Genomic DNA, 17,627 nt, shown 5'->3' with positions numbered 1-17,627 from the left:
CTGGACACTGCTATAGTGCTGCACCTCACTCAAGGCAGGCCAAATTTAAGCAGAAACTAAGTCCAGCAGTGGCATTCTGATGAGAAAATGAGTCAATTATTTAGTATCACCATGTTCAATGTAATGGCAATAACATTAATCTTTCGTGTAGAGACTACACTAGGCATAAATTACATAGAACAGAAAGAGAACCCCTTTTCTCCCACCACTATTTCACTACTCAACTCAACCTAAGGACCCTGCTGAAGGTTATTCAACTGTCTCCTCAGTGCCTAACCCAAAATTCCCAGGAATCCCTTCGAACACCATGAGCTGGTCATTCATTCAGGCTTGCAGTACACCTAGAGCCTTTGTCCCTGAATGGGATTTAATAAGAGTCTGGGGTAACGCTAAACCATCAGGAAAAGCATTTACCTCTTTCCCTGAGATAAACTTCCTGTGCTATAAAGAAACTAGAGGGCTGAACTACTGTTTCCAGTATTTTTTTCAAGGGAAGGAGAAAAACCTCTGAACATCTGCCCTGTAATGCAGTTCAGCTACCCTTACAGGGCAGCAGCAAACCCTCCCAGTGTCTCACACCACAGCTCTCCCTGCCAAGACAAGCCCACTGCCGGCCCTGCAGGGGCCCAAAATGGAGGGGGGGTGCTCCCCCTCAGGGCCTGCAGCACTGGCATTGCTGCCTCAAGTGTACCTCAGGCCGAGCCCTCCCAATGCCGCCCACTGTCAGCACTCACCCTTGCGGCACAGAGCCAGCCGTGGCAGCTTCCCATGGGTCAGCTCGTGTCGGAGATCCACAACCCAGATAGGGATATCCACCTGGAAGAAGCCACAGGCGTTACCCCACAGTTCCCACTGCATCACGCCACAACTGCATGCAGCCCTGCAAGACTGCAGAGGACCTCTACCTGGGTGGGAACAGCCTCTTCTGGGCCACTCCTGCACCACAGTCCCCCAGCTTCCCACTTCAAGGGTGGGCTGAGATCCCCTCCTCTCTCCTCCTGTGGCCTAGATCCATACAAACTTGCAATTTTACAGTTTCAGTTCTTCAACGTTACTTGCAACAACAGATGTCTTTTTAGACAGAGGTGCTATGTATAACTTAATGACATACTGAGAAGCAGTTAAATTATATTTAAAGTGATGAAACATTCTGGATGACCGTTTGTATATCAAAGATAGAAATCATATCATACTCAAATCATACACACTCCAAGTCGCATGCAATTTTTTGCAACTTTCCTAAGGACGACTAACCTTAACTATGCCACATCTCTAGTGTTAAGCTTGATCAGTTTTAAAAGCTGAGAAACAGCACCTTTCTTAAAAAAAAAAAAAAAAAAATCAGTTCATCATTCTTACATAGGGGCCCCAGACAAGGCTGCGTATCTGGGAGAGTCTCAAATGCCATCTGTTCTTTACTTTCAAAACTTGCTGTTCAGACCCAGATATAATGCTCAGTGCAACTGCCAATAAAAGGACTCAAACTTGTCCTGCTACTACAACTACACCTTGAACCTTCCCTCCTGCACACAGAAGTGGACTAGCCCACCTTAAGTGAGAGCCACAAGATGAAAATACCTGCAAATGTGGTTAAGTGCTTTTTATATATAACCTTTCTTGTCCAAGACTAGAATTTATAAACCATAGATTTAGTTCTTTTTCCACCTCTCAGTAGCTAAGAAACAAAAATGCGTGGTTGTATGTGTCAAGTGGGACTATTTACATGTAAATCAAGACTTTTGATCACATGATTCAAAATGCTTTAATGAACATCAGCCTTTGTTACTCGTAATCTGACTTTAAGGAACAAAGTTTTAGATCTAGTTACATCAAGTCTCTTTAAAAATTTGCAGTTGGAAAGAACTGGCATCTATATCCATTGTTTTGCTTACAAAAGAATTACCCCCCCCCCCAACTCCCTCCACCCAGTTCTGTAATAGACAATACATATGCTCTTTGTATATACATAAGTTATTGAGTAACACTTATTAAAGATTTACCTCTCTGGCTAATTGTCTCAGAGGAATGCTGACCATCTTCTGTTTCCTTTCTGTGATCAAGTTGACAAACCTGCATGCAAGTGACAGAAAAGATAAACAATTATCAAGAGCTGCAGAGAAACTTGGAAGCCCCAGAGACAAATCGCCCACAGGCTGTGGGGGGATCTGTGGTCCCAGAGGTGCAAAGTGAAATTTGACAGCAGAATAATGCTATCTGCCCAGGTGTCTGTCTCTCTCTCTCTCACACAGCACACAGGCCCTACCTTACAAGAGCCAGACCGTAAGAGAGGATGAGTTCATGTGACTTCAATCTGCCAGATGAATCCAGGACCTTGCATCGAATCAGTTCAGCGGTGCAATCCACTGCAAGAGGCATTTTGGGACCATAACTGGAGATAAAAGAAAAACAGGTGAGCAGCCTCACAGGAATACACTCCCCCTCCAAAAAGCGTAGCTTTCTGGCTACCTTTTGTGCTCTGTGATACGTAACAGCCTGAGAAGCAGTATGCAGCAAGACTGCATCACAGGCTCTTTCCAGAAGGCTTTTATTGGAACAGAGTGATTACATGGCTACTCCTAAGCATATGTTAAAACACGTACTTACTGATATGCTAAGCATGTACATAATATAAGATGCCATACCAAAACTGGTCCTGTCTATGGATGCAGCAGGGGCAACACAAATAGAATAAGGCGATTTGGGGGCCTTGGATACGCTTACTGCAGCGCTCTGCCTTGAGACACCAGGCTGTGATGCTGCAGGTGTGCAGGGCCTCTGCCTCCCCTGGTGACCACCGGGCCTGCCTACTTCTGGCAGGAGCTACACGCCCGAAGTCCACTGCATGAAGATGGCACCCTGCAAGACAGAGCTGCCTGCCCGGCAAGCATCAGCGATCTGCACACATAACCCCGGACGCGGACTACCACCGGGGAGCTGCGGCCGGGTCCTGGGCGCCCTACGGCTCCACGACAGAGAGCGTCAGGAGCAGCCTGGGGAGGAGGGCCGGCAGGGCCGTTTCAGGGACAGAGGAGGCAGCCTAGAAGGGAGCGCCGGCCCCGGAGGGCCGTAGCCCGCTCCATGCCCGCGGTGTGCAGCCCGTACCGACTCTTCCAGGCCGAGACCCGGTCCAGCGCTTCCTGCTGTAGCCGGCTGTCTCCACAGTAGAGCCCCACCATCACCTGGTCCCACTCCGCCCTGCCCCTCCACGCCACCACAGTCCGCAGCGGCTTGAGCCGCTTGCGGGCCGGGGACAAACACCGCCGCCCGCGGCGCCATGCCAGCTCCGCGCGGCCCGCCATGCCGCGTTCAGCCACGCCACCGCTGCACCCTGCGTACCGCCCATCCGCGACGAGCTTCCGCTCCCAGCTTCCGCTCCCGGCCCTGGGGCGGGGCGCGGGAGGGTCGCTTCCGGGGCGCGAGGTGGCGGCTTCCGGGGCGGGTCGTGGCGGTCGGGGGCCGGTTGCTGTTGGACGTGGGGCTGGTCGTGGGGCGAGCTGTGAGGCGTCGCGCGCCTGCAGGGCTTCTCGGCCCGCGTAGGGATCCTGCCCTCGCCCGAGGGCTGTAGGACTCGTCTCCCAAGGGTAGCGGGGCCCCCTCCAGTGATTCGCTGCAGGGCCTGTGGTCCACGGCCAGAAGGGGCTTAGGGGTTTTGGGGCCGGTGCAGAACAGACGTGTTCTCTCCTTATGTAGCTGGGGGGAGCAGAGGGACGGTGAAGTGTGTTTGGGGTCAGGGTGAAGGGAGCGGTGTGGGGAAGGGTAGCCAGAGGACTTCAGGGCAGGATGCTGAACTTGATGGGATGTGTAACACAGTCCCCGCAGCAAGAGGTGAAGGCAGGCGGATAACGTAGGGCTTCACGCTGTATCTGCTTGGCCTTACTGAACTCGGTGCATGCCATGGGCCTAAAGGGAGAGGGAGGAGGGGGACTAAAGTAGCACATCTCAAACAGATGCTTTCAGTGTCCTTGACCTTCCAGCCTTGGCTGTATGTATCTGCACTTGCAGAAGGCTTAACTGCTCTTCTTTCCAGTTGCGACATTTTACAGGTTTTTGCAGTAGGCTGAATCAATAAATAACCCAGGCTATACATCACCTTATTTTTGGAGGCTTGTTTTTTAAACTTTTTTCACCGATCTGTTTGCATAATCCCAGGAATACACTTGTGTTAGAGGTCAAAACAGACGTATAACTGAAACATGGGATGGGGAAAAATTCACTGGAGGTGGAAATCCACAGAAGCTACTTACACTTACTGTAAGCTTACTTACACTGGTTTTGCTAGTAGAAAAGCTACGTCTGTAGGTGCTGGTGCTATGTATCTCCAGCACCTAAAGAGTAGCTTCGTGTTTCCCCAGGGCTCTCAGGACTTTAGGATAGATTAAGCTTTTTTGCTCAATATTCCAAAGCAAGATTTTGTTTGCAAAACTGTTACTCATCCTCACCAGCTTTTTATGAACATTCTCTGAAGAAATGCTTATACTGGAAGGCTAAAACTCCTCTTACATTCTAGCACAAATGCAGTTAACAAAGCCCTGCCTGATTAAGACTAACGTGAGTATGCCTGAGTGCATAGTGGAGACCATATCCATCTGAATATGAGTGAACAGGAAAAAGTAATAGAACATCTGCCCTGTACAAAATATTTGTTTTATTAAATACCAAAGATTATGGGAAAGAAATACTGAATTAGTTCTGTTAAAATACCATCTTTGAAAAATGCCTCAGTTCATTACAGCTTCAATCTCCTCCCCTTTGCCTCCCCCCAGAAAAGCCTGCCCTGTTCTTTGGCGTTAATAAATGTAGGCCAAATTGAAACAAGAGTTTCATTACTCAAAAGAAGTATAAGGTTGAGGGAGCAGATTTGACATTCGTTGCCAAACTCCCGCAGTGCCTCATGCAGTGAAAGTGAATTCTCAGAAGATATGAGGCATGGAGAAAACTTGGAATAGGGCCCTGTTCTCTGGAAATGGAGTTGCACTTTTCATCTGCTTAAAAAATGTTCTGAAAGGACAAGCTGTTTACTGCAATCAAAGGGTCTTATTCAGAGCATAGGAACACCATGTGTCATTTTGCTTTCCAGATTATTTCTGGGTTTCAGAAATCAGCTGCAGTGCAAACGTTGTAAAAGGCAAATAAGGCAGTGCTATGGAACAGGATACATCAAACTTGATCAGATCACCCGCTTCCAGAACCTCAGACACATATCAGACATTAAATTAAAAGGAGACTTTTTCATTCTTATTCTCTGTGGAGAGGGAGAAAGATGTGAAGTTTGGTGTCTGTTACAGAGATGGAAGGGAGCAAGGACTGAAGCAGCATAGGTTTCACATGCTTCATGTGCTTTCAGAGTCTGGATCTAAGTGAAATTATTCTTCTGCTGGTGCTCTGCTTGTGATGTCTGGCAACAAAGTTGCTCAGTACAGAATTGGGACGTAATGGGCAAAGACGGCTTGTTGCCCAGAATGTCCCACACAATGGCAGCAATTTGCCATTCTAGTTTCTGCAGCCTTGCTGTGGTGTTAGCTGAGAGAAGAAGCCAAGATTGTCTGTGATGTCCCTTAGTACTTTGGGAATCTGGATGGTTAGGGTGAGTGAGGTTACTTGCACCTGCAGGTGAAGCGCCAATGAGGAGCAAAGAACCAGACTGCTATCTAGGTAAAAGGCCTAAAAAAACCCTATTTTTTTAAAGAAAAGAGACTTCAGTGTGCCAGGGTAATGTAAGTAGTGGATTAAAATGAAAAATCCAGCAAGTGAACTGTGATACTACTTCCTCTAAAGAAACATGAATCTGCTTTTCAGTTGTAGAACTGAAAAGGAAGCCCCCAGAGACTTCCTGAATAGTCTTGCTCTTCCTGGGAATGAGAAAATTCCTTTTCCTACTTTCTTTCCAGAGAGTTTGAAGTAAGTAGAGGTGATACCTAAAAATGGCCTTGGAATGTCAGCTGAAAGGAAGTTTCACATGCAGCATGCCTTTCTTGACTAGGATTAACAACTATGTGCCAACCTTCTTCCTGGAGTAATCAATGACAAAAAGTGCATTTAAAATCAGTGGTTGCAAAAAGTTAACCTTTATGGCATCAAGAAATGAAGAAAAAGCCCTTTAAACCAAAAAAGGAGAGAATGTGACAAGAAGATGGGAGACCAGTTTTTTGTTCCTTTGTTTGTTCCTGTTGTCTTCCATATTATTTTTTAACTCAAATAAGGCACAAGCCAAGAAAGAACCATGCTCTTTCTGCCTTTCTGTGGTTTGATAGTTTAATCTCTAATTGGTTCTAAGACATTTTAGCTCCACGATTTTTCCAAACACCATGGCCCTTTGAGATTGTTAGTAGAGCAGTGGGTGGCAGAGTAGTTAGAGCATATCTGGTCTGGCAGTTGTTGCCTTCTTGTTTGAGTGTTATTTCCTGGAGTGGGGAGAGCTACTGCTGATGGGGCAGAGAACAAAGGAGAGGGGCTCTGTATCTTTTCAGTGCTATTGGCTGGTTTTGTTTTCTGGCATCTGAGAGACTTGAGCTTTGAACACTAGTCATCAAACATCCTGTTTTCACTTGAATTTGTCTCTGTTCTTCCCAGTCTCTTCTCCTTTCTTCAGGTTGCAGAGTTGCTGCAATAGTACCAAGGTAAGAATACGAAATGGCACTTCTTGGCTCATTTCTCACACGGGGATTGTTATATTTGAGCAAGGGGTATCTGGTAGTCTAAGCAGATGAAGGCAAGTTTAGCTGGGATCTCAAAAATCACTGTGGCTCTTTAGAGAGCTAGGCAACAGAGGCCAATAATGTAACTCCAGATTTGCTGAGTGCTGAATTAATCTAACCTTCTTAGAACCACACTGTATGGACTCCTGTGCAGCAAGTACTGAGCGATGCCTGCACACTTTTAGTCCTTATGCTCAATCCTGCTCTCACTGAAGTTAGTGCAAGTTTTAGGGTGAAGCTGCATCAAGCCTCACAGATGTTGGGATTGGCAAGGACAGCCGATGGGCAGTAATTCTCTTGTGCTATAAGCATATGTCCAAGCTGCAGCTTCCAGCCTTTTCTGATAAAGCTGAATGAGGTGCTGCATGTAGTTCTTTACTTCTGGGAGTCTCCCCTCGTGCAGGGCTTGTTTCCCTGCTGATCCTGGATGGAAAGGTTTGTTACAGAAGTGGCCTGTGACTCCCATGCTCAGCACTTTCTGCAAAAGAGGGAGGAGGGACAATGGAATTTCTGCATGCATGGTCTCCACACACTGAGCAGCCATCTCTGAGTAAGAGAGTCCAAGCAGGAAAGACAGACAGGTTTGATCTGTTAGAAGAAGAGAAGGGCCAGAACTATGAATGCAGGGCATAAGAGAAGGTTGGATGGAAATGTGTAGGAATGGAGGGGCACAAGTGGAGGGGTACAGTCAGAAGTGGATACGTGTGGGTGAAAGACAGCCCTAGTGATTTTCTCAAGAACATCCTGCCCCTATTCTGCACCTCTCCTACCTGCTCCTGAGGCTACAGAGGTCCTTGGTTTCCCCCCTTCTTCGAATAACGTTCATAAAACAGGGCTCAAGTTTCCTCCAGGTATGTTGGATTTTGAAGAGCAAAATGGGATGCATTATAGGAAATAAGCAACTTTACTTCTTTTAATTTGCATTTTCTTTTTGACTGAAGATAAACAAGAGCCTGTGAGGACTTGTACCTCCCTCCTCCCTCACAGATGGAAGGCTCCAAGGAAAAAATCATCCTGAATATTGGTGGTCAGATGTGAGACATACAGCAGCACCCTCCAGACCTTCCCAGGGACCAAGCTGTGCAGCCTAACAGAGCCCCATGCCCCAAACATCTACAACCATGCTACCATCATCAAAGAGTTCTTTTTTGATAGGAGTGCTGAGATCTTTAGCTACACATTGAACTATTATAGGACCAAACATTTCCACTGCCCCATTGATACCTGTAGGTCAGTCTTATAAGAAGAGCTGGTTTTCTGGGAAATAAAGGAGACACCACTAGCATCCTGCTGTTTGCTGAAGCTGAATAATAAAGAGGTGCAGCCAGAAGAGTTTAACATTTGGGATGAAAGTGAACAGACTGATGATCAGTGCCTCACAGTCCAGACAGACAGAAGGGATTTCAGCTGGTGAACTAGACACCTCCTTCTTCTCTTTTCCCTGTTCTCCGTACAAAATGCATACCCCGTGCCTCCTTATAATGTCAGGCATGCAGAGGAACAAACACAAGTCAGAGACTGGAGGATGTTTTCTGCGCTGCTGTTATTTCTGGAACCAACATTTAGTTCTGAAGTGGCCCTCAGTGTGAGCCTGTCTGCATTACTCCAGCTGTCAGACTGGAGTTTTTCCCCCTTCCTTATAAAATCCAATATAGGAGTTCAGGTGGGTTTTTTTCTTTTACTCCAATCTTCTCTATTATTTTTAAATCTGGAAGGAGAAAATGCACTCCATGTGAGCAAAACAATGATGATTTGAGAAAGATTAGTCTGGGGTTGTACTGTGCCTGTGGAAGGGATCCTGGGGTTGTGGTGAGGCACTGAGGTCATGCGATACTTCTTTGTTGGACTAATTGTACATGTGCCCTTTCCTCCCTCTGCAGTGCTTGGCTTTTGTTTCTTTGCTGTTCATCGTTGGAATTGACATCATATTCTTTGAGGACACCAAGGCACCATTTGAGTTCTTTGCTGCTAACTTCACCTCTGTTGGCTATTCCGAGGTCTGCCACATTGACCATGAACCTTATTACCGCCAGGCTGCCTACTTGCTTCATTTGGAGCTTTTCTGTGTCCTCTGGTTTACTTTTGAGTTCTCTGCGCAATTTTGTTTCTGCCCAGACAAGAAATTCTTCTTCCAAAATCCCCTGAACGTGGTTGACTTCCTCTCCTTCTTCCCAGTTTATATTGCACTCTTTGTGGCTGGGCAGATTCAGAGAATGCCAAGCCTAGGGCTTTGGCTGGGCTTTGTTCGGGCTTTGTTCACATTGTCCATCTCCTCACACTCCTGAAGATACCCAAGCTGATAGAAACACCACTGATCCTCAGGGTTCTGTGCTACACCTTCAAGTCTATCCTCAGAGATTTGCATCCTGCAGATAATTGGATTTTGGCCTTCAAGACCCTCTTCTTCGTCTCTCTCTTTTCCTATGGGGAGTTGCTGGGTAGCCATCCTTCTTACACAGGGGAGCTGCACTTCACTGATATTCTTGTTTGCTTCTGGTGGGCTTTGATCACACTCACTACAGTGGGCTACGGAGATACTATCCCTCTCACCACAGCTGGACAAGTGACGGCAGCCTTAGCTGGGGTACTTGGCATGTTAACTATTATCATCTCAGTACCTGTTTTCCTGGTGAAATTTAAAAGCTATTATGACATTGCTATCTTCAAACAGAAGCTGACAAGGAGCAAGAAACATTAACACTTCAGACCCTCTGTTCCCCTTGCCTTTAGCAATAATCCTTCAGCATGATTTATTCCTTTTGGTGAGAAGGGAGTGCAAATAGTTCTTACTGCACTCGCTAACTCAGCTTATTTCAAACCATTGGTGAGGCCTCAGGTTGCAGTACTTGATACACAGCTGATCAGACCTGTCAAATCCCATGAGTCTTTCCCATATTGTTCTTCATCCCATGCTCTTTTATATGCTGCAGTTTCTCATCTAGCTGTTTGGAGACAGGCTGTGATGCTGCGTTATAGCCTGAATGTGCACCACATAGCGCAGTTCCATGACCTGGGGCCACAGCATATTCCCTCAGCTGGCATACAACCCATGATGCTAGCTATGCCGTCCATCACCTGACAGACCACAATCTCATTTTGCATGCTGGGAAAAAAGATTTGTACACAGTCGTGCTCTGACACCGAGGAGGAAGCATGTTCGGTTTGGGTTTTTTTAACAATGTTCTGTTTGCGCATTTTACCAATACATCTGATTTGGCTGCACTTGCACACAGGTGTAAAGGCGGCAGCAGGCTGAAATGAATATCTGTGGTCCTGAGAGCCAGCACTGGTTGTCACCTTGCTTTGCAGGCTTACAGGAATTGCCGTGGCATTTGGGTAGCAGCAAATCCTTTTTGGCTCTGCTGAAGTCAATGGCAATCTTTCACTGACTTCAGTGAGGTCAAAGTTTCATTGGACACTTCCAGCGGATCAACACATTTCAACAGTTCTTGATTTTTATGTAAAAAAGTCACAGAGCTATTACCCAAAATATATATATATGTTTTTTGCTATTCAAAAGGAAAAACATAATCTACAGTATTCAACGTAATTTTAATGTCATTTACTTTCTTAAGACATAGATATAAACTAGGATTATTTATCTTTTAACTGGATAGTCTTAATTGTTGCGTATGTTTAATTTTGAAATAACAAATATTGTTGAAGTATAAAAAAAAAAATCCCATTGTTTATATAGCAGAATGATGTGCTAAGATTATTTTGTTTAGTAAGTAAATATTTCTGTATACAAGTTATGTATATAAATTTCATTAAGGCTGTATTTTAATTGCAGTTTTTATTAAGCTTTGTCTGTCACTATGATTTTTCTCTTCAGGATAGCATTTTAAGGCTGCTTTATTTTTATTGAAACACCAGGTAGCTTCCCTCTATTCCAATGCAATTCCAATGAATTAATCTAAGCGAAACAAAAAACACTGCAAACATTTCAGGCACAAAGCACATGAGAAGCTGGAAACACCCTGGCAGTGGAAGGAAAGTCTAGGTGTTCTCCTGCACCCACCTTTGCTATGAGTGGAGGGGGTGAGCCGGGTAAAGACATGCATGTGGTGCATAGGAATTTTTCTTAATCAGATCGAAGTGGTGCTATGCTTTCTATGGACTTATATAGTCTTCTTGGAAATTCATATTAATTGCAACAGTTTAACAAGAGATTTACCAGACCTGTGCTCGAGTTTCTCCCAGTCCAGGAAAGGACCCACGATATAATCATAGGCCATGACCCTATTTTAAGAATCTAAGTCAAATCCACTGGAACAGTTACATCTTACTGGCTGCGAAGTTAGGAGGTGGTTCAGAATGCTGCAGTGCTTTTTCCTGTGTTTAGACAGCTCTTCTGGTGTACATCCATTTTTTAGCAGATGCTTCACAGGAGACAGATCTTCTGCAATTGAGTAGAGCAGCCTTCACTGCTGCCCCCAGAAGAGGGTGCTCTCTAAATGCACATGACAGTCCGGTTTCTGCACAGGATGCGTGATGTGAACATCAGAACAGGGTATTACACTGCTGTCTCTAACAGGGCTCCATTTAGATCCAAATGTACGTTCTTGTCACATCAGTTAGTGCCCATTCCTCTTTGTCATAAAAACAGCAGTTACAGCAGCAACATTGAGTCAGTATCAATGTGGTAGAGGAACTGTAGTTCCTCTGGATCAAAGGATCTAACCCTGCTGAGAAATCAGGACGGGGTTTGTCAGAGGAAGAGTGTGTACTTTAAGCTGAAAAAACTTGCATGGAGTTGGTGGCAAGCAGAATTGCTTAGATCAATAGTTTAGTTCTTCAGTGAAAGAGCAGTATATGGAAAATCATCATCTATGAAGTGTTGCCAAGCTTTAGTTGGATTTCAATGCCTTGCTCATGATCTTCGTAGAGTAGGTGTTATGGTATACTTGGGGAAAGAGTCTCATTTTCTGAGAGTCAAAGTGCTATGTATAGAAGGAAAGCGATGACTTAAAAAATACACTTAACTTAGAGAACAGTGCAACGAATGGTATCATTCACTCCAGAGACTAATCATCCAGCTGAGTTTCAAAGTGCCAAAGACAGAAATATATTATCTTGGCTACATGCTGGAGTTACCTCTTGAGGTTTGCCCAGTCACCAGAAGATACTGTGGAAAAATAGCTTTCTGTATATTAATAATATAAAAACCATAAAACTATTTCCATGCTAGGGTTAGGGATTTGAAGGCTTGGAGAACAGATATCTCAGGGCTGAAAATAAGATCAGTGGTTTTCAAAAACCCATTTAAGTTATAGCTATCATTTATGAAAACACCAGAAGGCAACTATGTTGAAATGGAAGGACATAGATCACAGACTGTCCTGCAGAAGACACTAAAGTACTTGCAACTTCCCTAATCCCTAGGGTGTGTTTCACATATGCCTCAAAGCAAAGAGAGTTGTTCCAAGACAGAGGTGTTGCCAGGGTAGATTGTTATTATTTGCCCAGCCCATTGCCACAAGCGCATCTGGATCACTTGAATACTAACAGAAAGTGGTTTCTTACAGTACTGTTTCCAAAGTTTAATACCTCCTGTCGTCTGCCTTCACCCCAAACTAGATACGTGTCCAAGCTGTGGCATTCATGAGCACATGTATGGATGCAGGACTAATTCAACTCCAGCAGTGAGAAGTGGCAGTACTACTCCAGTTTCACTGACATCTATGTGTGGAACTCCGCTGGTAGTCAAAACTAGGGCATCTTGAATCCAATCTCCTTTCGGCCTTCAGGCATCCTCCATCTGGGCCTCTGAGGGTATCTGAGTCTATGTGGTCAGGAAAGCAAGTGTCTAGCTTGTGGATTTGTGCCTGAGAAGTCACCTCAGCCCACACGCTAGAGTGGAATAAACAGGGACAGCCTGAGCAGTCACAGCATCCTGGCCAAGCTCTTCTGCTTTTGTAGCAGAGGCAGATGGGACACACTTTTGCCGCGTTGCTAATTGCTAATACCACAGCTAAGCACATTGCAGACAATTTGATCACATGCTGTATAGCCTGCCTGGGACTGGTCAATGACATGTGTTACTGCAATGAGTTAACCCTGGCCAGCAGCCAGATGCCCACGCAACCACTTTCTCACTCCCCTTCTCAACAGGGTGGCCAGAGAAAATAAGATGGAAAAGCTTGTCGGCTGAGATAAAGTCAAGGAGATCACTTACCAGTTACCATCACAGGCAAAACAGACTCAACTTGGGGAAAATTAAATACTGACAATTAAAATAGATTTGGATAGTGAGAAACAGAACCGAAAATTAAACCAACACCTCACTCCCCCATTTTTTCTGGGCACAACTTCACTCCTGCACTCCTGACTCTTCTACATCCTCCTACCACCAGCCTGGCTGACAGGCTCAGCTGTGCCCTGTGGTGGGTTGGCACAGGGCAGCCCCCGGCCTTCCTCTCACAGAGGACCGCTTGCAGCCCCCCACTGTTGGCACCTCGCCATGCACCCAGTGCTGTTGTATCGCCGAGTATGTGCACCCTGTCCCAAGACCACCGGGCTGCGCAGTGCAGACACTCTCTGAGTCCTACCGTGCTGGAGCAGCTGGACGAAGATGGGGGCAGAGGTCATGCTCCCAGGTGAAGGTAAGCACAGGGATTGTTTCCAATCCTTAACGCACAAGATTAACATGCCACTGGCTCAGTGCAGCAAACTTAGACTTCGATGATGAGTCTTGGAGCTGGAAATCATGATGCTTTCCCAGCACAGGCTGCTCATGGAGGCCTGACTGTTGTGCCATCCCTTTTTTCATAGTTGGGCCATGGATAGACAACCCTTACAGAGGACATGGCAGGCTCCTCTTGAAAAAAAGCAGAGAGGATACAAGCTTTGACAGAAGACTGAAAAAGCCTGTAGCATATTGTGGTATTGAGAAGGCTGTGATTCACAATAGAGAACAAGAGAAACTGGTGGCATTTTACATTTTACAATGTCTCCATGCGAACCTTCAACGTCATGGTCACTAAAGCATTGGACATTACAAGATGTTCTTTGCTACACTATTAACTATCCAAATGGGATTCAGTACACGTACAGTAAAATTGGACTTTGTGAGGGCTCCCAGCAGTTGGTAATATGCTTTTATTTTGAATCAGAATAAAAAGTCAGAAACTGGGTATGTCTTAAGAATCAGATTGTCAGGTTGCAGTGGGGGCCAGCAGCTCCTGGAGGGTCAGGGAGCCAGGAGTCAAGCACAAAAACACAGCTGCTAGAGCAGGGTCCTTGTCAGCCAGGACCCAGCTACACAGTACCAAGTGACATGAGGGGAGCAGGGTAGACGCAGAGATGGCAGCCAGATTCAGCAAAGACAACTCATCATGAGGCAAATTTGTGGTGTTAAGAAGTGAATCTGCAGACCAGAGTTGGGATCACGTCCAGTGACAGTTACCAGGGTCATCACACAGTCCAGTGATCACCAGATAGGTCCAGAGTGAAACAATCACCTTGAGAATACCAAATTGTCTCATTTTGATTTGGTAAAACCACTTGATTGCAATAAAGGCAAAACAAGAGAAAACATCTATATGTGTTTAACATGCAAACACAGTAATGTATTAATACAGATGTAATGTCCAAAATAAGAAAGACGTAATGAGGCATTTATAGCTCATCAAAATCCTTCCCTATTTATAGATCGGAAAGTAAAAACCCCACTTTTCATAGGAACATAGACTATCTCAAGTTGGAAGGGACCCATAAGGAACACTGACTCCAACTCCCTGCTCCTCGCAGGGCTACCTAAAACTAAATTACACGACGAAGAGCACTTCTGACTTCTTTCATGAAAATATCAGTGAAAAGAACACGTTTCTGCAAAACAGCTTAGGATTTCCCAGCAGAAAATTCCCTTGCACATGTTCACCAGTGCAGCTAACTTGTGCTGACCTCTGAGTCAGGAATAGGTACAGCTCCCTCTTCTTTCATGTTCCCAGTGCTCCCCAGTGTGGAAGGATGAGGAGTTGCTTGTCACTGGGAAACACCAACACAGCTTCACACAATGGAAAAGTGATGTGGAAAAGGGGCCTGTTCTTTGCAATACAGCTTTGCCAAAGCAGATGAGAGTCCCTTCCCCTCTCTAGACCACGCTTCTTTCTCTCTCATGGAGCCTCTTAGCCGCAGATTTCCCACGCAAGAGGAGCACTGCAAGGAGTTGTGCTTTAGTGAGCAATAAGGGAAAAGCATTGCTGCCAGCTGGTGTTATCCACCGTAAGAGCAGTTGGTGGGACATTCCCTGATGCCTCCAGTGCAGCCCAACAAAGGAAGGTACTGAGGCTTATCCATGCGTATGACCTGCTCCTTTGGCCCTGCTGGGGAGCTGGTAACTGTAGTCTCTGATGAGCTGTCAGTCTCTTTTGCAGGGCTTGGATAGGAGTAGGGAGTCAGGTCTCAGGCCGCAGGTTATCCAGGAGTAGATGAGAGCAATGGCACGGGAATATACTGTATGGGACTCTGAGACATATTTAGGTGGGTAGTTTCCTTAACCAGCCATGCCATGCACTTTGTGCTTAGAAGTCACTGTCTTCCTAGGTTGCTACATTCACCTCCAATGCTTGTTTTCTTACCCTATCTCAAAACTCTTTCCTCTTTCACTTAAAAATAAAATATTTAACACAAATTGTCTCACAGTGGGTTAAGGACCAAGCTGTTTCTGATGCCCAGCATGATAAATAAATTCATGGTCATGAGGTCTCTGCTAGACCCCCACACCCTTTGGCACTTCCATGTGAGCTAGGTTTCTGGAGGAGTGTGTTTTGTGGCTCTCCATCCCAGCCAAGCACTTTCGGACTAGCGTCCACTCATCAGGAGCAGCAGAGAGAGGAAGAATAAAGCCTTCTGCAGCAAGACAAAATGAGCCATCCTAGTTATCAGTTTTCTTACTCAAATGAGATTTTGAGGCATAACTGCACGAAGTGAGGTTCTTTGCTGCTGCTGCAAGTGGGAGTCTGACCAAGGTAGCCAAGTGTGCTGTGCCCCACACCCTTGCATTGATTTGCAGCTAGTTTCATGCTCCATCTCCCTACCCCTTTTGCCTCAGTGGCAGCAAATTAGCTGATGCAATTTGATCTTGTGTTTTCTTGACACAGTTGCTGAGCTTGTGAGATGAGCAGGATTCAAACTGAGGTAGAGGACTGCTCACAGTAGCCATTCATCAGTTAGAGAATATTAACTCCTACTTGCTTCCCAGCTGGTGACAGCCTGAAAGCAGTTAAAAGTTCAGTACTCCTATCCCTCTCTTCTCTTTTCTTAATATTGTCTACACTCAGTGGGCTGAATTTCCAGTAATTTTAGCCATGTTAACTCCACAGCATCCCCAAATACTCCAAAGCATGTGCTTGCTGCTGTGCTTCTTGGGGTTGTGACAACTCGGTGCTTCCTGTTCACAGAAGGGATAGGATGTCAGACACTGTACCCATGAAATGGATGAGAGGGGCCACTGAGGCAGCTCAGCACACTTTCAGAGAAACAAGCTGTGTTCTCGGCTCCCCTGAATACTGCCAGCACTACACTGGTGAGAGCTTGTTGAGCCAGTGAGGGCAGTGACTTTCCTGGACCCTCAGGGTATGGAAAATTTAGGGTCTGGTGCAGCACACTCCCACAATCATTCAACCTCTGTGTATAGGGCATCTGCACAGCCTGTCTGTGGGCAGAGTGACTCAGCAGCAAAGGGAAATTCAGTTGCGGATGGTGAAGTCAGATCCTGGTGAAGCCCCAGGCTCTGACTCACAGAAAGCAAATGCATTTGACATACGCGGGAAGTGAAAGAAAATTCCCAAATCTGGATGTTTCTCAGGACTTGAGAAAAGGACCCTCAAGAGGTACACTGGCTCTCAGGTGGTCATGCTATTAAACTTCTGCTCACTGAAGTGCAAGTAGTGCCCCTTCCAGGTATTTCTGTCTTTCTGTGTTTCTGTGCAATTGTAGCACTGCCCTCCTGGACATACTTAGATTTGAGGGTGTTGTACTTCTCTGAAAAGGTTTTCATTCAGATCCCACAAAGTTTGCAAAGAAGTGGTGGAAAACGCTTGGTGACTGAATGATGGGAGAGTGTGTGTGTGTATGGGGGGCCCTGCCCACGCGCTGTGGCCAGGCAGCTTATGACCACTCTGATGTTACCACTTATGGAACAAACCTGTTTTCAGCCTGAAGGTTGTGCCTGGAAAAACAGCTGCTTGCAGTCCCGCCTAACACTCTAGTAGCCGCCTTTCAGCCTACCCCTGCCTGCAGAGGAGCACTGGAAGAAAACTGGTGAGGAGTGACTCTCTCTCATAATTCCCCACTGAAGGCCTTAATTGCAGCCACCCTCCCTCCTGGCTGCTGAACTGCAGACGTCATTCTCCAGTTGCGGCCACTTTTGTCACTGTCTAAGGAGCAGGCATGGATGATGTAGTGAGGTTCACTTTAATCTACTGCTTGCTTGGGTTTCTTTGAAGCAAATCTCCATCCCACCATTTATTTGGGAGCAAAATATGAACTGAATATCCTTCCCTCACCCTAGCCTCGCACGAAGTTGACCCTCTGTGTTAGCAGTGTTAAGAATCATGCCCATATCTATTCACGTGGTTCTTGGCAGCCGATATGGTTTTATAGCATAGATCAGGTTGTAGTTTTAGGCTATTGCTCTTTGTCTGTTAAAAAGCTTGTGACAGAGTGCACATTTCTCTCCTTTCACATTCCTGCCTCGGAGGTATATTTACTAATAATCATTAGAGTACACAGACTCTTTGTCTTTAAAGTGCTTCCTACACATGAACTAATTAGTCCACACAATTTACCAGTGGGTAAACCTTTAGAATTTGTCCTTAGGATTACTAAAGAGAGGAAAGCCTTGACCCCTCATTCAGCAAAGCATTTGAGATTGCGTTTCATTTTAAGCATGTCTGGGGGTGAAGCACATGTTTAAGTGGGCTTAAG

The 17,627-nt window shown here is 45.8% G+C and overlaps 1 protein-coding gene and 1 pseudogene across 2 annotated transcripts in view; one reads left to right on the top strand and one right to left on the bottom strand.

Moving 5' to 3' along the window:
• The window catches only part of LAS1L (LAS1 like ribosome biogenesis factor), a gene marked incomplete at both ends in the record, with an annotated part of 39,504 nt that extends 36,205 nt beyond the window's left edge, over nucleotides 1-3,299 (bottom strand). The window contains 4 exons of the mRNA XM_082003980.1: nucleotides 735-816; nucleotides 2,001-2,070; nucleotides 2,264-2,389; nucleotides 3,103-3,299. Coding sequence (XP_081860106.1) covers nucleotides 735-816; nucleotides 2,001-2,070; nucleotides 2,264-2,389; nucleotides 3,103-3,299 — 475 coding nt within the window. The remainder of the gene's footprint in view (nucleotides 1-734; nucleotides 817-2,000; nucleotides 2,071-2,263; nucleotides 2,390-3,102) is intronic.
• A 4,383-nt stretch (nucleotides 3,300-7,682) lies between these two features.
• Nucleotides 7,683-9,393, top strand: LOC309408397 (voltage-gated potassium channel KCNC1-like; annotated as a pseudogene). Its single transcript has 2 exons — nucleotides 7,683-8,145; nucleotides 8,576-9,393. The product of its transcript is annotated as a voltage-gated potassium channel KCNC1-like (transcript).
• The last annotated feature ends 8,234 nt before the right edge of the window (nucleotides 9,394-17,627 follow it).

Source organism: Phaethon aethereus (genome assembly GCF_964289735.1).
Source record: "Phaethon aethereus genome assembly, chromosome: 10".
Taxonomy (NCBI): Eukaryota; Metazoa; Chordata; class Aves; order Phaethontiformes; family Phaethontidae; genus Phaethon; species Phaethon aethereus.
The sequence above is the reverse complement of the archived record's forward strand: the minus strand, read 5'-3'. Positions and strand labels throughout refer to the sequence as shown.